General features: G+C 33.9%; 1 protein-coding gene across 1 annotated transcript; it reads left to right on the plus strand.

Annotated features, from left to right (window-relative positions):
• The first annotated feature begins 716 nt into the window (after positions 1–716).
• LOC110899819 lies at positions 717–7,745 on the plus strand. The gene is made up of 7 exons (XM_022146710.2): positions 717–1,288; positions 2,525–2,624; positions 3,542–3,607; positions 3,686–3,800; positions 4,756–4,838; positions 6,105–6,166; positions 7,384–7,745. Exons 1-7 carry the CDS (start codon positions 1,155–1,157, stop codon positions 7,496–7,498), a joined length of 675 nt encoding a protein of 224 aa, XP_022002402.1. The 5' UTR covers positions 717–1,154; the 3' UTR covers positions 7,499–7,745.
• Positions 7,746–27,257: the final 19,512 nt, after the last annotated feature.

Here is a 27,257-nt window from a genome sequence, read left to right on the forward strand (position 1 = left end):
TCGAGCAAATGCATCTCCTCTTCCATAACGGTCAGAGTTGGATGCATACATGTTCCACCAAGCCAATGATTCTGGGAAAAACTCGCCCTCCCGAAAGTCTACGGTAAAACTTTGTTCGACTCAGTTTCGAACTAGCTTAAGACCTTAATAAAAGAAAACAAGTGACTAGCAATTAGATCAACTTGTCAAGTAATCTATAACATTTAAAAAATATATATACATTCTTCATTAACATTTAATATCACTTTTTGGTATCTTATGTACATCTTTTCCAAGCAACACAACTTTTATATATAAAAAAAAAAAAAAAAAAAAAAAACTATTTTTTGAATGGCAAGAAATGACGTGCCAACCACCGTGACACCGGACGTTGTGGTCAAGGTCGATTGCTCGACCGCCCGTCAGCCCCTTGGCTCTCCTAGATGCGTGGAAACCCGACGTCCACCCGTCCGAAGGCACGATAGTGGAATAATTGGTAAAACCTCGTCTCCCATCCAAGACGAACCGACGACACCCGTATTCGCCCCACAGAAAATAATGAGGGATAGTGAGAGTCAAACCTGGATCACAATAAACACCAAATCTTTCTCCAACCACTATCTCATCCGCTTTATAAAAAAACTAGTAACCACTTGGCCTTAAATAAACAAGACAAAACAATAAAAACAGGTCAAATACATTCATTATTCATCTATTTTCCAATTTCCAATTTATATTCACCAAAATAAAACAAAAAAGCAAAAGAGAATAAAAGCATTGTTCAACTTTTTGCACAAAACATATTTCAAAAGCAAAAGTGGTGATCGATAATGGTGCAAATCTGAATTCGCCCCAACACCGGCAACAAAACCACTTTCCTTAATATTGTTATTCATATCAAATCAAAAATAATAATATTCATCCATCCCATCATCTCCTAAACACACCCACAAGACTCATACCGTAAAGACTTGATCCTTACATACAAAGATTCATATATACTTACAAATTTGAATACCCAGAATCCTCTTGAATCAACCCACCGACAAAAACCGTCAGAAAAGTAGTTTAGAATCAAGGGTTTTAGGTTTCTTGATCTGGGTAACGGTTTGTGGCGGGAATAACGGTTTAGAATTGGCGGGAATTCTGTTATTGGAGTTGCATGTGTGATTATTATGGCGAACCCATCTGGAAACGGGTCGAATGGTAGTGATTCGGGTCAAGTCAGTTATGATGGGGAGCAGAGTGCTAGTGTTTCTACTGATTGGACTCCTGATGAACAGTTGATTTTGGAAGATGGGTTGTCTATGTAAGTGTTTTTTGTTAATTGGGTTGATTGGGTTTTTGTTTTTTTTTTTTTGAAGATTTAGGGTTTGGTTTTGTGAGTTTTTGTTGGCAAGATAGAATCTTTGAAGAAATTATTGAGAATCTTTGATGATACATGTGCAAACCGAAATTAACATGATTTATTTACTGCAATCTATTTTGATTGATTTTGTTTGAAATATATAATTGTGTTTATGGGTTTGGTTATCGGTTTATTCCGTTCGGTTATAACCGAATTTTTTAGTATGGTTTTTTCGGTTACAGTTAGGTTTGTTTTTTTTTCGGTTACCGTTGGGTTCGGTTTTTTTTCGGTTACAATTAGGTTCGGTTTTTTTTGTTATAGTTAGGTTCGGCTTTTTTTTCGGTTTAGTTGGTTTCTGACCGAATAATAAACACCCCTACATATTCTTTATGATTGAATTGAAAGAGTAATTCTGTTAAACATTCTTGCGAGTTGCGACATGAATTCACCTATGTTAATGTGATTATTTGTGGTTCGATTTTAGTGATGAGATATGTATGTTTTTGTGTATGTTGGAAAAAGATTTGAAGTTTGAAATCTTATATAAACCTTGTTTTGTTGACCTCATGCGAGTCTACTGTTGACTGTTGTTGATTAATATTAGAGTTAATTACTGTTTTCGTCCCTATGGTTTGTCAAAAATCACTATTTCAGTCCATTAGTTTAGAAATTGCGATTTCAGTCCCTGGGGTTTCACTTTCGTAACCATTTCAGTCCACCTCGTAACCATTTCAGTCCCTGTACTTAACAGAATAATGGATTGAAATGGTTACGAAAGTGAAACCACATGGACTGAAATGGTTAGGAAAGTGAAACCACAAGGACTGAAATCGCAATTTTTAAACTAATGGACTGAAATAGTGATTTTTGACAAACCACAGGGACGGAAACAATAATTAACTCTTAATATTATTAGATTCAAAAAGAAGAAATCAATTAATATTCTTGATATATGTTAAGTTGAAAGAGTAATTCTGTTATGAACATTCGCGCGACATGAATTCGCCTATGTTAATGTGATTATTTGTGGTTCGAGTTAAATGATGAGATATGCATGTTTTTGTGTATGTTGGAAAAAGTATTTTAATTTTGAACTTTTGTACAAACCTTTTCTTTGTTGACCCTCACGCCGTCACGCACTCACGCGTGTCTAGTGTTGATTGTTGTTGAGTAATATTATTAGTAATTAAAACGCAGGTATGCGTCTGAATCAAATATCATCCGGTATGCAAAGATTGCTGTGCAGTTGCAAAATAAGACTGTGAGGGATGTGGCTTTGCGGTGCAGATGGATGTTTGTAAGTTTAATATCTTACATTAATATTAGCCGTATATATTTATTTTGCCAATCGACGATTGCTTTCTAGCTGTCTGTTTTCGAATGTTATTTACACATACTAGAAAAGTTTATGTCTAAACATTCACCAATTGTTCCCTCTGGGATAGGTTACAAGCTTGAAATATCGCCGAAAAAAATACATCTATAGATATGAAAAGTAGAAAATCTTCCCTTTTATCCTAAGAGAAAAAAAATTAAAACTTGACCATTTTAAGCGATTTTTAAGGAGTGACAAAAAGTGGTGGCAATATGTAGTTTAGGTTACTGAGTGACAAAAAGTGGTGTATAATGTATATTATTATATAGGCTTGTAGTCCTTCTTATATGAGCTTAGATGTGTGTGTGTATCATGCTTAATTTACTACCTACCTTGGTTTTAAAAAGCGAGAGGCGCACAAAAGCGATGAGGTCTAAAAATGAGGCGCGAAGCGCAAAGCGCAAAAGCGGTGGGCTTTTCGTACCCGAGGCGCAAGAAGATTATATAATATTTTGTATATATCCCATAGGTTTTTAGCATCCCTTATCCAAAATATAGTTATAAACAAGGTTTATATATCATATAACCTACATGTACAAGCCAAAAAACCTATTGTACAACACTTTCATGCATTACAAACAACACAAAAACACCCAAAATACATAAGGCGCGCGCCTCAGACCTCATAAAAAAAGTGCCTTTCTTGCGCTTTGTGGAAAAAGCGCGCCTCAAATGCCTTGAGGCGCCTTAGTGCGCCTCGCGCCTCAGGCACGCTTTTTAAAACCCAGCTACCTACAAAAAATGATAGTACTGTAGGTTGTGTTATTGGTCAAATCGATCAATATACCAGGTCAAACATAGAACATTTTATCATCTAAATTGATTATTTCTTGTGATAGAAAAGGGATATAAGCAAAAGAAGGAAAGAAGATTACCTCTTAACTAGGAAAACCAAAGATAAAAAGGTAAACCTTCTATTTAGTAATCATTTAAGCAATGCTGGCGTGTGACGGAAAAATAAAGTGATTTTTTTTCTTATGCAGGAAAAAATGAGTGAGCATTTGGCAAGTACGTCTCATTTAGCAACTCAAACCGGACCATCTTCATTATTTAATGGAGTGGTTGCGAATGGAAAATCAAATGCTATACAGTATAGTGGTTAGTTTTTTCTTTTACTTTTTACATGTTCGATTAGTGTATCTTATTGGTCTCTTTTTATAAGTAGGGCTAAAGTCGCCAAATTAAAACATGCTTTATATAGACAGTCATTTTCTGTAATTCAGGTCACCTGGCTTTTTTAAATAAGTTATTATGTAAGCCACTTGCCTTTACAAATAATGGTTACTTTGTGAAATATGCCTTTTTTGTCATCCATGTCACTAGATCTTTGAACCGATTATGTGGGCCACTTTACCTCGATGTATTTAACCAGTATTATTTTACATCTTTGCAAAACAAAAAAAAAATGTTTTTTAGTTATAAATTAGAGGCCTTAGCTTTGCTGTTGATGGGATTTACTGAGTATGATGATAATGATGATGAGTTATAAATTAAAGTAACATGCCATTTTGATCCCTGAGGTTTGGCCAGTTTAGCGACTTTCATCCAAAGGTTTGTTTTTCCACATCTGGATCCAAAAAGTTTAAAATCTTGTCTTTTCATCCGGCTCGTTAACTACATCCAATTTCTCCGTTTAGTCAGGGGTATTTCCGTCTTTTTTGTTAACTTAAAGGGCAATCCGGTCCTTTTCATGGGTATTCCGTCTTTTTACATAAAGTGAAAAAGACCAAATTGCCCTTTAAGTTAGCAAAAAAGACGGAAATACCTCTGACTTAACGGAGATATGGACGGAGTTAACGGGATGGAAATGGAAAGATTTCAAACCTTTTGAATCCAGATGCAGAAAAACAAACCTTTGGATGAAACTCGCAAAACTGGCCAAACCTCAGGGACCAAAATGGTATTTTACTCTACAAATTATCATAGGTTGTTCATTTTTATTTAATTTCAAGAACAAGGTATTGTTATTTTTATTGTTATTTTATCCAAGCTAGCCCTGTGTCAGCTTCTTATATAATTAATTATATTTACGCAATTTTACTTTTGATTACAGTTCTTCTGAGTCCAGCTGGACAACTTCTTAAGGAAAGCGCACAGGCTATGGAGCGGGTATCCGCAAATCTTGAAACACATCAGGTGATGTGTTTATTCAGCTACTTGTTGTGCTTTTATTTATTAAAATGGGTGAGTCGTATTATCGGGTAACACGTCAAAATAGAATCCTTTGATACCAGTTCGCTTGGATTGACCCAAAATGTTTCAAATACGTAAAACCTCCTAATTCGTTTTACTAGAACAACTTGGTTATAACCCCGTGTATTACACGGGTCGAATAAATGAATTTTATATACTAAATAATAAAACAATATATTTTTAAAAACCCCCTTTTATTGCACGGGTGAATATTTATTTAATTAATATAAGATACGTTTCGAAGTGAGGCAAGAAAATCATAAAATAAATTCTTACAATGAATGATAGGTGTCACACATTAATGTTTTATTATATAGTATAGATATATATTTAGATTGGTATAAATAGATTATTCTATTGTAGTAAAATTTGTTAACAAAGTCTCAATAAATTTAACCCTTTATTTAAAATTTGTAAATGTAACGAAGTCTCAATAAATTTAACCCTTTATTTAACAGTTGTAAATGTAGAAATGATAAATAATATTAGTTAATTTTATTTTAAATTTTTTTGTAAAATCTATTTGATACCAAACTAAACACAACGTTCAAATATATAGTTAATATCAAGAGTAAATTCCGATTTTGGCCTCTGTGGTTATATCATTGTTACCCTTTTAGCCTAAAAATGAATCTTTTAACATCTGAGCTCCCAACGTCTTTTTTTTTAAACTTTTTTGGCCCCTAACACCAACCCCATCCATTTACTTTTAGGGGCCAAAAGGGTTAGAAAAAAGACGTTGGAGTCCAAGAGGGCTAGAAAAATAAACGTTGAGGGCTCAGATTTTAAAAAATTCTTTTTTCTGCTAAAAGGGTAAAAGTGATATAACCACAGGGGCTAAAATCATAATTTACTCTAATATCAGATTAGATAACTGAGTTTGAATTTGAAGTAAATAGATAACTATAAAAGTAATAATTAAACTAAACAATATTTAGTAGGAGGGTTATCTATAATTAATTAGAATACATTAAACTAAAATAATAATTATCTATAAGATATGGCCTAATATAATGACAAGTGTCCCAAAAATGGTTTCTTTTATTATATAGTATAGATTAGGTTAATATTTTCAACCGTGCTTTTAAATTTAATACAATACATTAGTTATACATAAACTCTTAAAAAATGGACCAATCAAGCGTCGAACAACCCAGCTTCTATAAAAAGAAACTTGTACTTACTCTCGACTTATGATACTTGCTACAGGTACATGAGAATATCAGTCTCCTTTGTCAAGTTAGGAAAAACATCCGTGACATCATGAGCAAGTAAGTTATCATCTCGCATTATAACCAACATGTGGCAATTTTGACCCGTTTACTCATGAACGGGTTGATTTGGGTTATGGGTTATCCCTTACCACCAATTTCCTCCTATCTTCTTTTTCTCTTGCAAGTTGCAACCATTAAAAAATGAAAAAATAACCGGAGATTATATCCAAAATCCAAATATTAATATATTTTAATCATAAAAAATAAGGAAAATTGTATTTTAATAATTCCATCTTTGACATATTGGTTAGCGACAGTCCCAGCTAAGGAAATGTTTAGTAACACTCCCAAGTCCCAACTTTTAAACTATTTTCCGTCAGCGGTCCCATACTAACGAAAAGCTAACCCAGTTAGTTTTTGCTGACGTGGATTGCTCATGTGGCAAAAAAGTCAAAGTTTTGCTGACGTGGACCGCTTATGTGGTAGATAAGTCGAAGTTTTGAGGATGTGGGCTGCCTAGGTGGCAATGTTTTGATGATGTGGATTGCTTATGTGGCAATGTTTTGATGACATGGACTGCATATGTGGCACTCCACGTAATCAAAAACTAACTGGGTTAACCGTTAGTTATTATGAGATCAATTAGTTAGTATGAGATCGCTGAGGGAAAATAAGTTAAAGTTGGGACTGTCACAAAACATTTCCTTAGTTGGGACTGTTGTCGACCAATATGTCAAAGTTGAGTTCATTAAAATCAATTTTCTTAAAAATAGAGTTAATTACTGTTTTCGTCCCTATAGTTTGTCAAAAATCACTATTTCAGTCCATTAGTTTAAAATTGCGATTTCAGTCTCTGTGGTTTCATTTTCGTAACCATTTCAGTCCTTGTGGTTTTACTTTCGTAACCATTTCAATCCATTATTCTGTTAAGTACAGGGACTCAAATGGTTACGAGGTGGACTGAAATGGTTACGAAAGTGAAACCACAGGGACTGAGATCGCAATTTTTAAACTAATGGACTGAAATAGTGATTTTTGACAAAGCACAGGGACGAAAACAGTAATTAACTCCTTAAAAATAAGTAAAAGGTAGTTGTTAGCAAAACCTAATAAAATTATTACTCTTTATAGAACAGTTTCCGTTTTCATATTTAACACATTAACTATTAACTATCTATTATAAAGTGTACGAATTAATGATTGTGGGTCAATCCAAACCGATGAAAATGACGACATTTTGACCGGTGACTCAACCAGTTTGTTATTTACCGCAGTTTAATCGACACCCCAGAGAAACTGAAGCAGATGCCGCCACTTCCAGTGAAGCTGAATGAAGATCTACTCAACTCATTGCTTCCTCACGCGACATTACAGCAACATATGCAATGATCATTCATGCTGCTAGTGATGTAAAGACGAAGGATAACGAAGTCGTTAGTTAATAATTAACTCCTAAATGGGTTTATATGGTTTTCAGTTTTTGAATATTTGTTTTATCAGTACATAGGGAAATAAGTAGCTGTATGTAAAACATTGGGAGTTTTTAATTAGGGTTACATAGTTTGAAAATTTGGGCATTTTAAGCCTATTGTTGCTTTACTCCTCCCATTAAATTGAATGAAATTGTTTAAAGGCATATTGTGATGCTTTAGTAGCCTGAAGTTGAAATTGGTTGAAGAACTTGTATGTGTGCAATAACCGGTCTAGACTAGTGATGCACAAAAAAACCCGGTTCCAGACCCGACTTGGAACCGGTCCCTACCCGACCCGCGGGTACTTACCAGTTTCAGACCCAGGTATAACAAAAGGAACTGAACCAAACCCGGTTCCACCTCTACCCGGTCAAAACCCAGACCCAAATCGGCTAAAACCTGAAAAAACCCGGCCAAACCGGTTAAAAACCCGAACGTACCCGGAACCGATTCCTACCGTATCTGGTTATTGACTTTGTCGACCAAACCCAGGCCCGGTTCCTACCCGGTTTTGGGTTCTAAAAAATATGATTTGTGCATCTCTAGTCTAGACCCATCAAACAAGAGGCCCAAACTGGCCCATTGGTAATGCTCTCATGAGACCATGACTGTTAAAAGCAAGATAAACATCTGCATACTGATGTTATGAAGTTAGAAGTTGGTCACTTTCACTAAGGAGTGATCTTGCAAAATTTATCATGTACAAGATGTTCTTCAAAATGAATCAAGTCACGTGTAGGTTACTTAAGTTTGACTCGTTAAAAACTCGAATCAAGTAGAGCTTCTGATCAAGTAGAGTTTAAACGAGGAGCTCAAGTTTAATTTAAAGCTTATTTAATAAACAAGCATGAGCTGGTTCATACATTAAGTTTAAAATTGAAACAAATAAATAAAGAGTTAAATGCTTGGTTGGTCCCTGTGGTTTGCAAAAATTGCAGACTTGGTCCTAGTGGTTTACTAATTACACGCGTGGTACCAAAACTTGTCAAAAATGCACTCGGTTGGTCCCCAGCCCTAACATCAGTTAAATATCTCTGTTAAAACACCCCATGTGCTTGGCACATGAGGGTAATTTGGTCATTTCAGTCTAGTTGGTCCCCCACCCCCTTCTTCGTCCCCAAACCACCACCACCACCACCATCTGTCTGCATTAAACATATTCTTCAATTGAAACCCTAACTGGTCCCCCCTACCCTCTCGTTTTTACATTGAAAAAAAGTTGGGGGACAATGATGGCGGAGTATTAATTATCCCCCAACTCAACTACCATTCACTCGTATATCCAATTCAAATCATCACTCATTCAATTTGCTTATCATAATCCTGTATGTGAATTCAAATCATCACTCAACAAACACAAAATAAGTTATCTTCCTTCTGGATTGTATGCGAATCAAGCATTGCTGCTATAAACTCTCCATAATCTATGGCACCACTATGGTCTATATCAGCCTGCAAAGAAGATGATGTTATTGACGATGGATACAAGACGGTTGACAAAACCAAACTATATAGATTATTACCGATTCCATTAATTTAGTGGTTTCTGAATCTTTTAATGCGACACCAGCTCGTTCTAAGCCTTCCCTTAATTCCTCTAATGTGATTTGATTACTGCCGTCAGTGTCCATAGTCTTGAACATTTCTGTAAGTCCAGCAATGCAGACAGTTGTTTAAATGCAGACAGATGGTGGTGTGGGTTAGGGAAGACAGGGTGGGGTGGGACTAACTAGATTGAAATGACCAAATTACCCTCATGTGCCAAGCACATAGGATGTTTTAGCAGAGATATTTAACTGATGTTAGGGCTGGGGACCAACCGAGTGCATTTTTGACAAGTTTTGGTACCACGCGTGTAATTAGTAAACCACTAGAACCAAGTCTGCAATTTTTACAAATCACAGGGACCAACCAAGCATTTAACTCATAAATAAATGTACGACGTGTATTAAAATTGAAACAAATAATAAATGTACGTTGTTGATATTTAAAATTAGATTTATAGTATGATAGCAAATAGTATTATTTTACAATTATTTAAAACCAACTTTGTTAATACTCTACTTTTAGGTTTTCTTAATTGAACCACTAAATTTTTCTATATTACATTTTAGCCACAATTTTTTTTTCCTATAAACCCATATACTTTGAAATATTACGTTTACTCATGCACTTTATTGAAGTTAATTCTTTGTTTTAACTAATTTACTTTGCTATTCCTTATAGTTGAATTTTACGTTAATCTCTCTACACTTTATTTAAAGTATATTTTCTCTTTTTTAACTAATTTACTTTGCTATTTCTAAACTTTTATAAAATAATAATACAATTCTTGAACTTTAATAAAGTAACCCTAAGTTTTTCACTTTTTAAAAAATAAAGACAATTTGTTTATTTTTATCTATGTTTTCAATCCACCGTGATTACGGGGCCGGGTAGGTTCCAACTACTAATTTACTTTACTATCTCTAAATTTTAATGAACTTGCCATCCAGTCCGTGAACTATTATTGTTTCCATGCATTTTGCACATGTTGGATCCCAGTCGCAACGCAAGGGTGAGAAACCAACTATTATAATACAAGTAACTAAATAGTATTCACTAGGTGAGCAGATTAGGCATGATTTACTAGAGTTGTATCTTTCTGAGGACATGGTCCAAGATAGGACTTCGTGGAGGCGTAGGATTAGGGTTAAGGACTTCTAGAAGATATTGCAGTAAGGTCTTAGGTGTATTTCAGGGACGTAGGTTTTTCTTATTCTTTAAGGGACTTTTCCAGTGATTGCCTTCTTGTGTTTATGTCCGAATGATGTTGTACGCTATTATACATGATTTACATTCTATTGTGTCATTCTGATCACTTTCTTGGTATGGGTGACTTCTTATTTCTGTATTCTTTGACTTGGTGTGTTAGTATGCATTTCGTTTTCGAGCCAAGGGTCTCTCTGGAAGCAGCCTCTCTATCCCTATGGATAGAGGCAAGGTCTGTTTACATCCCACCCTCCCCAGACCCTATAAGTAGCTTTGCTATTTATGGGATTTACTGGGTATGGTTGTTGTTGTTGTATTATAACTAAAATTATAGAATAATTATATGTGCATATAAAAGAAATAATCAAGACAACTATTAAATAATAAAGCTCGAATTTAAAAACTTAAGCCGAATCAAGCTCGAGTTTTAATTATAAAGGTTGAAAGAATCCATACTCAAGCTCAACTTAAATGAATTACACCTCAATTTAACACTTATTAGTAGTACAACGGAAAGTTTATTTCCTATTAATGTTTAATAATAAACAAGAAGAGAGGTCAAGAAGGATTACCCAAGAAGACCATAGGCCAATCATAAGTTACTCTACATTACAAGGATCACAAAGCTTCCGGCAATCAGAGCTCTGAAAACCAGAACCGTCCTTGGAAGCTTAAGCCCTAGAATCAGAACCCTAGTCAAAATCAGATCGTCGTATAATCATTTGGACTATTGGAAGGAATGTTGCACCACTAAACACCGGAGGTAGAGTTTTCGCACTTTCTGCTACTATTGCTGCCAACACTCCAAGTACCACATCTAGAACTCTTCAGCTGGGTGAACGTAGTATATATGTGTTATTCGATACTGGGGTAACACATTCTCTAATTTCTTACTCGTCCACTACATACCTTCCAATTGAGCCGACTCCTTTAGATGAAACCCTATTCGGATCCACAATGATGGAAACTCTGTTATAATCACCCATGGATTGTTGCTTTTAACTGACTAAGATATGTTACCCTAAGATCTCTGGATCATCCCGTGATGGAGAGATCAGTTCACGACATCCCTAGGTACAAGTATGGTACATAGCTACTATGAGGCATAAGGATCAATCATAGGTGTATTTCTCGAGATGGGTGTTAGGTAGGCCAATCCACACCACCTCATGTGACAGACTTTGTGACTTTCACCTTTGTTTAGCTTATGGGTACATCTACATGATACAATTTACTTAGTTAACTTACCTTGCATCATGTTGTATTTATTACAAATACTGATACTGTTAATGTTATTATATTTATTGTTTTTACTACTTGAGTGTCACGACCCTCGACCACACCCTGGACGGGAGCCGTGAGCAGTCAAGTGGTATCGGTGGTTATTTTAAAAACATTGCAGTGGAAATGTTCATCAGGACCGTGAGTTAGGAAAAATATCAGAGTTCAGAAACACCGGATTTTATTTATTAAACAGATGGGAATAAATCCAGGTTTTACAAAGGTAGCTTTTATATTGGATAATCCGAATACATAAACAACTTTTCTTAATTCAATTTAAAAATAAGCCACTTCTTTATGCCTTTTGGTGTCGTATCCAACTTTTATTCCGATCTACTGTAATCACCTGAAACACGTTTTAAAAAGATTTGGTCAACAGGAAATACTTGTGAGTTCATTCGTTTTGTACAAAAACACATTTGTTAAAATTCATAGCATTAAGAGTTTTTACATTTGCCCCTATCTTATAATTAGCTTGTTCAGTTGTCACTCGACCGGCTCTATGACTGTTGTCATATCACTATTGGGTACTGTCACCCAATAGTGACGTATATCACTAATTAGGCTCGCCCACCTAAAGTGATAGAAACAACAATAATGTGCACAATACCCCACTTACTGCCAGTAATTTAAGATTAGCAAATACTTAATCACTGCAAAATATAACTGGAAAACATTTAGGGTTTTGCAAAGCAATTTGTTAAAAAGAGAATGACTCACCTTAGTAGCATATAGTCTTGATTAAACAAGCATCTTGATTTCAAGCACCTATTTTATAGTTCTGAATCTTCTGATGATTAATCATCTTGTTTGATAGTAAGTGTATGGTTTGGTGTTTTCTAATAGTTAAACATTTAGTTTAACAGAGTGGAATACGTATTAGTGTAAAACCATATCAAACCTAACGACGGTCACGAGATCAGAACCTTAACGAAATTCACAAAGTATAGTCTTATTTAGACAGCACTTTAGCATTCGTCCGTTGGTTTCCGAATCGATCGGACATAATATCGTATTGGTGATTATTGGTTAGAACACCAACGTATAGAGAGAAAAATAGAAGGAATGAGCAAAGAAAAATGAATCCTAAGCTTCCTATTTATAGGTAAGAAACATGAAATTTCCAGGAAGTTTCCTATATACTTTCTAGGAAATTACATATACTTTTCTAGGAAGTTACCTATACATTTTCTACGAAGCTTCCTACCCACATATATATCTTCTTACACCTTCCTTGCATCTTCCTCATATATATCTATTTAGGTGTTTAATTTACTTAGTTAATTAATCTTACTTAGCTGATTAATTAATTTTACTTAACTTAATTAATCTTACTTAGCTTAATTAATCTTACTTAACTGATTAATTAATCTTACTTAGCTGTTAAGTCTACTTATCTATTAAGTTTCTTAATTACTAAGTTAACTTAACTACTAAGTTGTCTTAACTGCTAAGTTTTACTTAACCATTAAGTTTTCTTAATCGCTAAGTTTACTTAATTGCTAAGTTTACTTAACTATTAAGTTTTCTTAATGCTAAGTATTCTAGTTTAGCAGCTCCCTGGATACGAATTCTAATTTCTAGATATAATGGAACTCGTATTAGTGTATTAACTCATTTCAACTTTAACGATAATCACGAGATCGAAACCCTCACAACGAATGACAAAGTATAGCCAGATATTGGCAGCACTTAAACATCCATTGGATTGGTTTTAATCGATCGGATACAGTACCGTGTCAGTGATTAGAGTTATTACCCTGATAACGAGCAGAGTTTCGGGGTTTTAGAGTATAATACCTGAGTATTATAGCATTATACGTTTATAGAGAAAGAAAAGAATTGAACAACTTGAAATGCCGTTCTCTGCTCCTTATATAGCTGATCCTGCAGTCCGTCGCGCCCCGCGAGAGCTACGGCTCTGGCCGTCGCGGCCCGCGAGAGCCCCAAAGGTGGCAACGAGTTTTGCTGAGTCATGGTGTGGTCTTGACATGTGGACGACACGTGTCCCTCATGCTTACCCGGAAACCACAGGTCTGTCGCGCCCCGCGAAGACCTTGGCTAAATATGTCGCGCCCCGCAACCGAGTGAAAATTTTGTTTTTCTTGGATTTTTATGAAAAGTAAGGTTTTACGGGTTCGGGTTTTCACTTACGGAGCGTTTTAGGGTGTTTTTGAGGGTTGTTACATCCTCCCCACCTTGTTTTAAATCTCGTCCTCGAGATTTACGAAAATTTGGGGAATATTCTTACTTTGAAACTAATCCTAGTTTTCAAGTATACTCCGGTCCTTGCTTTGAATTCCACTTTACTTTGACCAGAACCATTTTCCATTCTTTGAGATTCTTATCTTTGATCTGTAAGATCTTTTAATGGACTTTTTATTTTACCTCTATATCTTGTAGAGGTTTAAGTAAAGATTTATCAGCTAGGAGTTTCTTAAGTTGCATACATGAAACACATCATGTATTCTTGTCATTTCTTCTGGTAACTCTTGATGATAAGCTACCGATCCAATTTGCTTAATGATTCCAATTGGTTCAACAAATTTTAGACTTACTTTTCTTTCTCACCGCATCGGATTATTCCCGGAGAGACTTTTAGTAGTATCCTTTCTTATTTTGAATTGAAATTCTAATAGTTTGCCCAACATACTGGAGGGTATCTTCATTCGTGAAGTGCTTTAAACGAGTAACACTAATACTTGTAGGCCAATTATTGAAAAACATTATGAGTGCTAAATGATACACCTACTTTCATCAATGTTTATCACACATGTACTTAGCATGTCTTTCTATGTTTGTAGTGTTCCTTCATACTGCTCAAAATAAGTCGAGTTAAAATTTTCTCAGAAATGAGAAGTGAAATGACTATCTTGATTTAATACAATAGATGACGGGATTCTATATAACCAGACTATTTCGTCCCCACACAACTTAACTAAGGGTCTTATACTAAAGGGTTTCCTTTATTGGTAGGGATTGAGCAGACTTGGTTAGTCGATCCACAATCACCTAGATCGTGTCGTTTCTTGTTTTGGGTAATTTGGTAACAATATCCATTGTTATCAATCTCATTTCCATACTGATATCTTTATCGTTGAGGTAAATCTAAAGGGTTCTAATGTTTAGTTTTAACTTGCTAATAAACTAAATACTTGTAACTTGCTACATCCTTCTTCATTCCTATCTATCCGCAATTTAATCTAAGAGCACATACCTATTTCAGCTTCTTATGAAACTTATGACTTAAGGCATCAACTACTACATTAGTCTTGACTTTGTGATATAACAATCAGTGTTGTTCCTAGTCTCAGATGAATTCTGAGTTCCTCCTTATGATCGAGTGATAGTCCAAATAGATCCTCTGGGAAAACGTCGGTCGGAATTTCTTTCATTTCCATGCCTCTAGTGTTAATGAACTTCGAGACCATATACGCTATGTCTTACTTCCGTGCATAACTCGTAGCTTTCATTATAGAGACAAATTTTGTCGGCTGGCCTGTCTTATCTCCTTGTGGTCACTTCTCCGGTTGGCTTTGCAAATCTCAACCTAATTAAACAATCACCTCCGGAATCATCGTTTCCATTTGTTCCTTTTTATGAAGCAGACATAATTTCCTTTCTGTCGGTTCTTTTCATTCTTTCCATTTCATGGCATATGTCTTGATCATGTGTTTCGAAGCTCGGGTCTCACTATCTAAATGTCTAAATTTTGAAGCATACATTACTTCATTCTTCTTAACATATATACTAATGGTTATGACACTTCGGTCCTTTAAGCCCATGTATTGTTGCAGCCATTCTTTTATTACTGGTAATCTTAGTAGGATTATAGGTGAAGAGAGTCTTGGTAAGTGCACCTAGTCGTGGTTACTCTTATCCTCGCAAGAGTTCTTAAAGAGAGTAGATATACTCTTATTAGCGTAAGTTTTTAGACGTTTTGTGCCTAGCACAACTTTTAGTTACAGGTTTCTTAATGCGTCAATAATCTGAGGTAACGCAAAGGGATTTCTTATACTTTCGATGGCGTCCCAACTTAAAGGGTTCCCGTCGTTTATATTGTCGCACGAGTTACGAGACAGATAAATAATGTTCGATATCGGAATTATAGATGTATACAAGAGATTCCTGATAAAGAAATCTAGAATTATCAGTGACACACATGCTCGTGCTTTATTCTAAATTGTCAATCCTTATGGTTTTTGGATTTCCTTATAGATATACATATCTATATAATCATATATTTCACATACTGTTATATACATACCATTCATAAGGTCAAGGTATTTAACAGATTCATATTTCCAAAAACAAGTCGGATATCAGGTCATGATACTATTTAAGGAATTTTGTCACTTGTTTAACATAGCATATACCCCATCTTACCCGGTTCTCGCCGGAGAGATAATTTGTATTTCCCATAAGTAGAATTTTCTCAATTCATGATTTAAAAATGAATCTTTTATTAGGGCTTTCATCAAAGAACAAGGAAATTAGTATTCACGTGACGAATCATATTCCAGAACCAAATAGTACCAATAAATAAGAAATAACAGTGGCCAAGTGTTATTACTTATTTACCGTAATTGCAACGTTCTAGTCATCATCCTCACGGCATACCAATACCCATCACACTTTATTTATGCAAGCTTATCTCGAAGCTAATACTAAAGTATCTTTCTTAAGTTCAAGTCTAAATACTATCCTTGTTGCTACCAAATAACAATTTCCTAACTCTTTTGTTTAAGCTTAGGTATTATTACAACACCTAATTGCTTAAACCAATGGCTTGGCTCTGATACTAACTCTGTCATGACCCTCGACCACACCGTGGACGGGAGCCGTGAGCAGTCAAGTGGTACCGGTGGTTATTTTAAAAACATTGCAGCGGAAATGTTCATCAGTAACGTGAGTTAGGAAAAATATCAGAGTTTAGAAACACTGGAAGATGGGAATAAATCCAGGTTTTACAAAGGTAGCTTTTATATTGGATAATCCGAATACATAAACAACTTTTCTTAATTCAATTTAAAAATAAGTCACTTCTTTAAGCCTTTTGGTGCCATATCCAACTCTTATTCCGATATACTGTAATCACCTGAAACGCGTTTTAAAAAGATTTGGTCAGCAGGAAATACTGGTGAGTTCATTCGTTTGTACAAAAACACATTTGTTATAATTTACAACATTAAGAGTTTTTACATTTGCCCCTATCTTATAATTAGCTGGTTTAGTTGTCACTCGACCGGATCTATGACTGTGGTCTTATCACTATTGGGTCCTGTCACCCAATAGCGACGTATATCACTAATTAGGCTCACCCACCTAAAGTGATAGAAACAGCAGTAATGTGCACAATACCCCACTTACTGCCAGTAACTTAAGATTAGCAAAGACTTAATCACTGCAAAATATAACTGGAAAACATTTAGGGTTTTGCAAAGCAATTTGATAAAAAGAGAATGACTCACCTTGGTAGCATATAGTCTTGATTAAACAAGCATCTTGATTTCAAGCACCTATTTTATAGTTCTGAATCTTCTGATGATTAATCATCTTGTTTGATAGTAAGTGTATGGTTTGGAGTTTTCTGATAGTTAAACATTTAGTTTAACAGAGTGGAATACGTATTAGTGTAAAATCATATCAAACCTAACGATGGTCACGAGATCAGAACCTTAACGAAATTCACAAAGTATAGTCTTATTTAGACAGCACTTTAGCATTCGTCCGTTGGTTTCCGAATCGATCGGACAGAATATCGTATTGGTGATTATTGGTAAGAACACCAACGTATAGAGAGAAGAATAGAAGGAATGAGCAAAGAAAAATGAATCCTAAGCTTCCTATTTATTGGTAAGAAACATGAAATTTCCAGGAAGTTTCCTATATACTTTCTAGGAAATTACATAGACTTTTCTAGGAAGTTACCTATACATTTTCTACGAAGCTTCCTACCCACATATATATCTTCTTACACCTTCCTTGCATCTTCCTCATATATATCTATTTAGGTGTTTAATTTACTTAGTTAATTAATCTTACTTAGCTGATTAATTAATTTTACTTAACTTAATTAATCTTACTTAGCTTAATTAATCTTACTTAACTGATTAATTAATCTTACTTAGCTGTTAAGTTTACTTATCTATTAAGTTTCTTAATTGCTAAGTTAACTTAACTACTAAGTTGTCTTAACTGCTAAGTTTTACTTAACCATTAAGTTTTCTTAATCGCTAAGTTTACTTAATTACTAAGTTTACTTAATTATTAAGTTTTCTTAATCGCTAAGTATTCTAGTTTAGCAGCTCCCTGGTTACGAATTCTAATTTCTAGATATAATGGAACTCGTATTAGTGTATTAACTCATTTCAACTTTAACGATAATCACAAGATCGAAACCCTCACAACGAATGACAAAGTATAGCAAGATATTGGCAGCACTTAAACATCCATTGGATTAGTTTTAATCGATCCGATACAGTACCGTGTCAGTGATTAGAGTTATTACCTTGATAACGAGCAGAGTTTCTGGGTTTTAGAGTATAATACATGAGTATTATAGCATTATACGTTTATAGAGAAAGAAAAGAATTGAACAACTTGAAATGTCGTTCTCTGCTCCTTATATAGCTGATCCTGCAGTCCGTCGCGCCCCGCGAGAGCTACGGCTCTGGCCGTCGCGGCCCGCGAGAGCCCCAAAGGTGGCAACGAGTTTTGCTGAGTCATGGTGTGGTCTTGACATGTGGACGACACGTGTCCCTCATGCTTATCCGGAAACCACAGGTCTGTAGCGCCCCGCGAAGACCTTGGCTAAATATGTCGCGCCCCGCGACCGAGTGAAAATTTTGTTTTTCTTGGATTTTTATGAAAAGTAAGGTTTTACGGGTTCGGGTTTTCACTTACGGAGCATTTTAGGGTGTTTTTGAGGGTTGTTACATTGAGCCTATTATTCCTTACTGGGCATTCAGCTCACTTGGTAAACTTTATTTCCACATAGGTTTATAGGTTACTCTGGGCGGGGTGAAGAGAGATGAACAAACAATAGGATACTATCTGAAGATGGCTGTTACTTCTGTAATATAATGTATTTTGCCCATAGGGCTATGAACTATCTATTAGCTTGTAACCAATGACTTGAAATTTAATAAATGGAACTATGTCTTCTGTCTTTGTTATTGTGTCATGTCATGGCTTCCCGGGGTGGGTTATTACATATTAGGTATGAGGTAACAACTCCCAAGGACAGACAACTGGGTGTTAATTTTTTTGGTTAAACACCTATAAGTTGCGCATAATGCAAGACGTGTCGTATAGGTTACAAGTTGGTACGAGGTCTACAGTGTTCAAAGAGGTTCATAACTTTTTGTCACCTCAATATACATGTTGTCGTATCAGGATTTGAATAAACATCTTTGGGAGACTTGTCAGTCCTTGGTTTTTATGAATGTTATATGCCACGTATAACTTTATATTTGTGACACCCCGACTGACGACGGAAACATCAGAGTGAGACGAACGAGATTGTTCAAAACATCATAACATACTAAAGTAACAATAAATTAAATAAACCAACTTTATTTCATTCATAATCTCAAAATACATTGTTTGAAAGGAAAAATACAACAATTTGATCAAGACATAACCAACAAGTAAAAGATTACATAAATAAAAAATTGGATGTCTTTCTAGTCCACCCTAAGTAGATTTCGCGTGCGCCAAAGCTAATTTCCTGCGACATGTATTCAAGTATCCGTCAACACAAAATGAGTCGGTGAGCATACAAGTTTGGACTACATGGTACATATAATAAAAGTCTCAAATCCAACATGGCAATTGTATACTAAGTTTAAAAACATACTAGCATGCATAAACTAAGAGTCAAACCAAAGTGTCCACTAGCGTAATCTTGTCACCGAGGTGAATGAGACCGTTATGATAGGATACTTAACAATGACTACAAACGGGCGGCGTGCTACTCCTATAGTGTTATACATGTTAAAGTAGGCTTGCAAAATTAATGACAAATAGTATGTATTCAAGTATAATCTAGCATGTATAAACCTAACGTATGACAAACAACATGTTTGGTGGATTGAATGTTTGCATGAGTTTGATTATGTGCATTTTCTGTGTTTACTAAATTATACATGTAACACCCAAAGTGATTTTAAAGCGAAAATGGATCAAGTATACTCACGGTTTGTGAATGCTTTCCACAAAGGTGAGCTTGGATGTGTTGGAAGGATGGAGTACCGAGGTTATCCTAAAATGGATAAACAAGGTGTATGAGTATGACAAATTTAGAGTTGGAAGGAATTAGGAAATCTAATAGAATAAAAATACATAAAAGTCTATCTTACTTAAATACTTATTTGGACACCATTTTAGTTAGTATTTATCATGAGTAAGACACTCATTGGAAACCAAAGAATAGAAGTTCAAGACTTAGATATATTTCCACCACAACACATTGACATTCAACCATGCATTGGTTGATACCATGGTTTGGTTTTGGTTTGAATATTTCATGCATATATATATGCGCTAGGAGTTGTCTACAAAGAATAAGTATGAAAGTTTTAATAAAACTCAGAAAAATAATCCTAACTTTGAACCTCAAAATGGTGATGTATTAACTTTGTTTACCTTGGTAAACATGTGGTAACACTCCTAGAGGTTGTCCAAGTAGGAGGAAAACAAGAAACAAGAAGAAAAAAAAAAAGAAGAAACGAGCTCAAACTCACATTTTGGACTTAGAATTTTATGCCCAGAAGTGGAAGATATCTTGATAATTTGAGAGGGTTGACACTGAGTAGAAAGTATGGAAAGTGTTTAGGGGGTAGTGGAGACTTGTATTTATAAGTGGGGAGATGGTTAGGAGTTAGGACATTAAAGAAATTGGTTAGGGAGATAGAAATTTTCATTTTTAGTCCTTGCACTTGTATTATTGGTTATTTTATCTTATAAACTCATTGTTTTGCATAGTATTTTTAAGGTGTATGCAAGTATGTTATAAGCATGGGCAAAGCTTTTAAGGGGCGGGAGGGGGCGCTCCCCCCCCCCCCCCCCCCCCCCGGAACTTTTCGCTCAGTAGTGGAAAGCATGTAGTTTCCGTATAGAAATTTTTGGGTGTATACGTTTTCGATCCCCCGATTTTATAGAAATTTTTAGGTCCCGTGACTTCCACCCCCCAGTTGGAATTCTCAAGCTTCGCCACTGGTTATAAGTATGAAACACGGATGAGTGTGATCCCGAGAAAATATAATCTCGATGTATGTCTCGGTTTTTAATTACAACATGTATTTCGCGATTAATTACGTATTATGCATGTATGATTAAACAAGGTTCATATAAAATACGATTTCCATTATGATCAATGTCTTAAGCAGGGCCGGCCCGCAGGGGGTGCGAGGTGGGCGACGACACAAGGCCCAAATTCTCCGAGGGCCCAAATTTTTTTTAATTTTGTATAGGATTTACGTTGTATAAGATATAATATATATGCACTAAATCGAGAGATAACATAAATGGGCATTTGTACTAGTGGTTACTTCCTTGCTTAATCAACAGGGAGACGCAAGTTCTAACCTTGGTGTCTCTAAATTCTTTATTTAGCTTATTTTTTGTTCTTTTTTTTTTGTTAGTGGCATTTAATTCTTAATTTTTGTCAACTGCATATTTCCCTTTAATTAATAAATTACTTCCTAAACTTAGCTAAAAATAACTATTTAAATTACATCCACATAAATTTTAGTGATTGATGAGTTTATATCAAATGGAGATTTTCGAATAGGACCCTAATTTTTTATCTCGCACAGGGCCAAATTTTTTGTTGTAATTTTCGGAGACGGCCCTGGTCTCAAGATTATAAGGATTAAAATTATACTCTTATACAATTACCAACCAAATTCCCACAAACTATTCAACCGTTGCATAAACACAAATAAATCGTCAGATCACACCGTCATGCCCCTTTTGTTATTTAAAAATGTTATTCAATGTAGTAAGTGTTATTTAATGTATCAAGTAAATCTAAATATTCTAAATGCGTTGTTTTTATCATTACAAACCGCTTCCACCGATTGGTCGCATTCTTTCACATATTCAAATCCCTTTGGTACTCAAATCAAACCCAAACTACCAGCGATTGACATCAAACGTAATTGTTTAATTATGTCCAATCGCTTCATGAATCATAGTTTTTTCCTATGATTTTCGTTTTTTTTTCTTTGTAGAATCGTGATTTCCATGTTCATCGCTATTTTCTTCAAGAATACCATGCTTATTGTTATTTTTATTTTGAATCTGCATATACATTGGGATATTGGATTATCATTTTCAAAGCGTTAACTTTTAAATTTTGTTCGATCAGTTCACGCATATGCCTTTTCTGTTTGTAGTTATTTATCCTTCTTGAATTGCGACATCAAGATTCGTTTATCATGAGCGACATCAAGATTCGTTTATGAGGACTTGGTCTTTTATCTGTCTATGCAATTTAGCGATTGACTATAAATACAATTTCACAATCGTTAAACGATGTACGCTTTGTGATTCCGTCTTTAAGATCGATAGAAATATTGCATGCAATTATCAATATATATGTATGACACTTAGATGCATATGGTCTTACATGTGATTTTTTTTATCGGTTTAATTTATGAAAGATGACATAAATGGATGTTAATTATGATTTTAATTATTAAAACATCATATGTTTGAACTACAAGATAGAATATTAAACCTTTGAATTTTGATTAATGAATAGAAACAAAGATGAACATTGATTATGGGTATGTTTGGCAAAAGCAGCTAGTGGCTGGTAGCTGTAGCTGGTAGCTAATAGCTGTAGCTTTTTAGATATATTTGGTGTTTGTTAGAATAGCTGGAGCTTTTAATAAAATGTATAAAATGACCAAAATGGACATAACTAAAAATTTAGAAAGTTTGTGCATTAAAAAGTTCCTTATTTTTAGAGGTTAAAATAGTCATTTTTTCCCTAAAAGTTTGTAGCTCCTTCTAAACGCTACTAGTAGTAGCATTCAACCAAAAGCTTCAAGCTCCTAACCTAAAAGCTTAAATCTCCTTCAACCAAACAAGACTTTTTATTGAGTATGAGCTTTTTATTAAAAGCTTAAAACTAGAAGCTCCTAAAAGCTCCATGCCAAACATACCCGATAACGGATTAGTATGTTCGTCATGTAAGAACATGAGTTTAGTTATTCTATATTAAGATTGCTTGAATTATTTGTTGCTCATAAAATTTAAGACATGCAATATGGTTTATGGGATTATGTGCAATTACAAGAACTAATGATTCCGTACATATTGATATTTTTTCATGTGACACACAAATGGATTATATGTACCTGTAGTGGGCTATCATCAAATAATTGCATGTTTTTTTTTCTTGAATGTGGAAGGAACTGATACATTCATTGGGTATGTTTGGCATGTAGCTTTTAGGAGCTTTTAGAAGTTTCAAGCTTTAACCTTTTAAGAAAAAACTCATACTCAATAAAAAGTCTTGTTTGGTTGAAGAAGCTTGAAGCTTTTAGGTTAGGAGCTTGAAGCTTTTGGTTGAACGCTCCTACTAGTAGTGTTTAGAAGTAGCTACAAGCTTTTAGGGAAAAAATGACTATTTTAACCTCTAAATATAATAAACTTTTTAATGCACAAACTTTTAAATTTTTTAGTTATGCCCATTTTAGTCATTTTATACATTTTATTAAAAGCTCCAGCTACTCTGCCAAACACCAAATATATCTAAAAAGCTACAGCTACCAGCTAACAGCTACAGCTAACAGCTACAGCTAACAGCTAACAGCTACCAGCTTACAGCCACCAGCTTCCAGCCACCAGCTAGCAGCTTCCAGCCACCAGCTAGCAGCTACTTTTGCCAAACATACCCATTATGGATTAGTATGTTCTTATATGATAAGTAGCCAAACACGTATCATAGAGAGATTAAAACTATTTGATTCCTAAATTGGATATGTGATAAACGTTCTATATTGAATAACAATTTATTGGGTTTGATTGATGCAGTTTATTATTGTTTTTGAACAAATCGATATCTCATATATATATGGAGATGAATGAACCAGGTTGATTGATCAATTTTCGATACTTTTCAAGTAAAAAACTAAAGAGCATAGTATCAGAAGGATTCAAGGATTCTGTGGCTGGATGAATTGAAACTAAAATCAAAATCATGTTGATTTAATCAAAACACATCAGAATGAAATTATTTGAAGAACATCGAAATCCAAAGTTTTGTTGGAATAAAAAAATATATGTTGTATTTCATTATTTTGGTAACGAGGCGGCACAGTTTTATCAAAACAAAACAATAAATAAGGAAAAGTTAAACTTTGATTTTCTTTTTATCTTTTTCAATTTATTTTCCAATTTTTAATGCATGTTCTATATACATTGATTTTTATGGAATTTGTTTATTTTTTTACTATTTTAAAATCACAAAAGCATTTAATCCTGATTTTTCTATATATACACACCTTGGTTTTTCCGAAATGGAAAAAATATTTTAAAAACTTATTTTGTTTAAGTTTTTTAAAATTTAGACATGCTTATAGAATATTTTAAAAATAACTTTACAACATTTTCAAAATCAAAGTTATAAACAAATAAATGTGTGACAAGTTCGACCTATGTGGCGATTTAGACATGTATGGCAAACAAGCAAGCCAATCATCAAATCGCCATTGTCCCCGCCGCAACGCGTGGGATGGCATCAACTCGTGAAATACAAATACAAACTTTTTAAAAATAGAAGTATAAAAATACGAAACGTTACATTACTTGGCCTATAAAGAGCGTCCAAATAATTATTATGGATGTTCATATACCAACACCCTTTTTATCGGAGGTGTATTTTCCAATGAAATACAAATACAAACTTTTTAAAAATAGAAGTATAAAGATACGAAACGTTACATTACTTGGCCTATAAAGAGCGTCCAAATTAAAATTAGGAGTGTGATAAATATACCCAAGATAAAGATAAATATACCCAAAAGTGAAATTTAGTAATGATTAACTACTTATTATATTATTTTATTATAAAGTTAAAAGTAATAATTATCTTTTATTATAAAGTCAAAAGTAATAATTACGTTTTTATCTTATTTTATTTTATAATACTTTTGTTACTTTTTTATATTCTATTATACTATTATTAGTATTAACATCAATATTAATAAATAAATAATCAAGACACTTTATTATAAATACGAAAGTGAAAAAGTTAATCATAAATAAATAACGAGTCTCTAATAAAACAGTAAACGTGCAAATATTTTTTAAGCTTTGCATGCTGACTCTCTACTCTATTGGTTGTGTTATTTCCAAAGTTGAGATGTTGATCAATCCAGACAGAAACAAACCTTTCCTTGTAGTCGTTTAACCAATTTTCATTTACATATGCTAAAACACCTGAAAATCAAAATAAATTAGTATGAAAATAACCTAGATCGCAAAACTACTTTCACGACGATAAAATTGGGTATATAATTCTAGACGCCACCTATACATGATCTCCCATCCAGCCGCAGACATGCTAATAAGGCGAAAATTCCTTTTTGGCACTTTGTTGTTGCGATTTCTTCAAGTTTGGTCGTCCACAAGTTTTTTTTTTTTTTTTTTTTTTTTTTTTTTTTTGAACTTGAGGCTCCAGAATGTCGGTTTTACCTAGACCAAATATATCCTTCAGTTTTCTTAACCAACTTTTTTATACTCAGGGTCTGATATGTTAAAATATTTTTTTGGACTGAAAGAGTTAAACCGGTTAAAACACAGGGGCCAAAATAGTAATTTACTCTTTCAACAATTTGGTTTTGTTTATAATAGTGAAAACTTATTACTAGTGGTTTCATTCACGATTTGATCTAAAATCCGTCAAAAGAAATTGTGAATGGCTCAAATAAAACCCTAACGCCGTAACAAATTTAGTAATTAAGAAAATAAAAATGCTCTATCAAAAAGTTTACTATTAGAATCACAAGATCAATTGAACCATCCATAACTAAACGGTTAAGCGTCTCAAATGAAGACGGTTCAAGAATACTCAACAAAACCGATTGTATATATCGTTTCTCATCTAAACCGGCTTAAAAAATATTGCTTAATCTCAAACTAATTACTATTAAAACACATAATTACTCTAAAATTGATACACCATATGATCTGATTAAAAAACATCATCTTCATTTACTAAGAAGACTTTCTTTATGAATTAGGATCCTTTAAGTCCAAAAATAAAATCACATTTAAATTTTGAACCACCGATTTTTTCCTTTTTACTTTGATTCATAGAGTTCTTTTTTTTTCTCATTTTTATTAAACATTGTTACTGCTATAATTAGTAATTAATATTATGATTTATAAAATTAAAGTTGTGGATATATTTTTTTAAATTCAAACGGTTAGTTTCAAAACTGTTAAATATTTGAAATTTAACTTTCGTTTACAAAATCTTTGATTTGGTTATATATGAACTTTTGAAAATATTATGTATTAAATACACCCTGTTCAAAGAATTAAAAGTTGAGTGAGAGAAATTATTAGTTTATGGAAACTTGAAAAATTGACTTATGGAAAAAAAGTAAAAAAAAAAAATTAACCTTTAGGTGTATTTAATACAATCCTAAAATTATTATGAATGTTTATATACCAACACCCTTTTTATCATAGGTGTATTTTCCAATGAATCATCTTGAATGACACTATTAAATGTATCAAATTTCCAATGCAGACACAAATTTTTCAAACTACACAGCATTAACATTAAGTATTGAAGAGAATATTCTACATTAAATGCAACATTTTTTTTTGAAAGAAGATATTTAATATTTCTTTAAGGTTAGAACCGTTAAACTTTAAGATAATGAATAGTGGTTTGGTAATTAATCACATGATCTTTTTTAACAAGACCTTCACGTCATCTTAACCAAATCAATTGATGGAAAAGATATAGTGATGAAGTATGTGGTTTGTAATTGAATTTTTTTTTGGTTGATTAAAGCCAAAACCTAACCAATCTCTCTCTTGATCTTGCTCGTGGCCACAACAACGTAGGAAGCCAAAAATCAAACAACCACTAAGGGGGGGGGGGGTGGTGCCCGTGGTTTGCAAGTGGTTTGGCAAACAACATGCCATTACACATGTTAAAAAAACTGTACTTTAATTTTATAGGTTTTAGGTAAAGTTGTACCCAGCCTCACCCATTGAATGCAACATATATGACGCAAAGTATAAAACCAATATAGAAGTTAAATTCTTGTATCTCATTACAATAGAGATATAAATAGTTATGGTATAAGTATATACAAAGATACGAATTGTAATTATATAACTATAAGAGTATAATTGTATTACAACATTGATCTTATTTTCATGATTATTTATAAACAGTTATTTTAAAAACATTTTCTAAACAAAAACGAAATGTTGTACTTATCCAAAAAAAAAAAATCTAAATAAGATGATTTTTTTAAATACCGATGAGTGTTTTTTTTTTTTTTTTTTTGCTATAAATAGCTTTCATACATCTCACAATTAAAAAGACACTAATAAACAAATCCGAAAATCGCTAAGTCCTCCATATTTCATTTCGCTGAACC

Source organism: Helianthus annuus, chromosome 13 (genome assembly GCF_002127325.2).
Source record: "Helianthus annuus cultivar XRQ/B chromosome 13, HanXRQr2.0-SUNRISE, whole genome shotgun sequence".
Lineage (NCBI taxonomy): Eukaryota > Viridiplantae > Streptophyta > Magnoliopsida > Asterales > Asteraceae > Helianthus > Helianthus annuus.

What these genes read in the sequence shown, in the direction of transcription:
- LOC110899819 (XM_022146710.2), top strand. Translation starts at nt 1,155, where the DNA reads ATGGCGAACCCATCTGGAAACGGGTCGAATGGTAGTGATTCGGGTCAA. An exon ending in TGCGGTGCAGATGGATGTTT is followed by an intron (nt 2,625 to 3,541) that starts GTAAGTTTAATA and finishes TTCTTGTGATAG; the next exon opens with AAAAGGGATATAAGCAAAAG. An exon ending in ATCCGTGACATCATGAGCAA is followed by an intron (nt 6,167 to 7,383) that starts GTAAGTTATCAT and finishes TATTTACCGCAG; the next exon opens with TTTAATCGACACCCCAGAGA.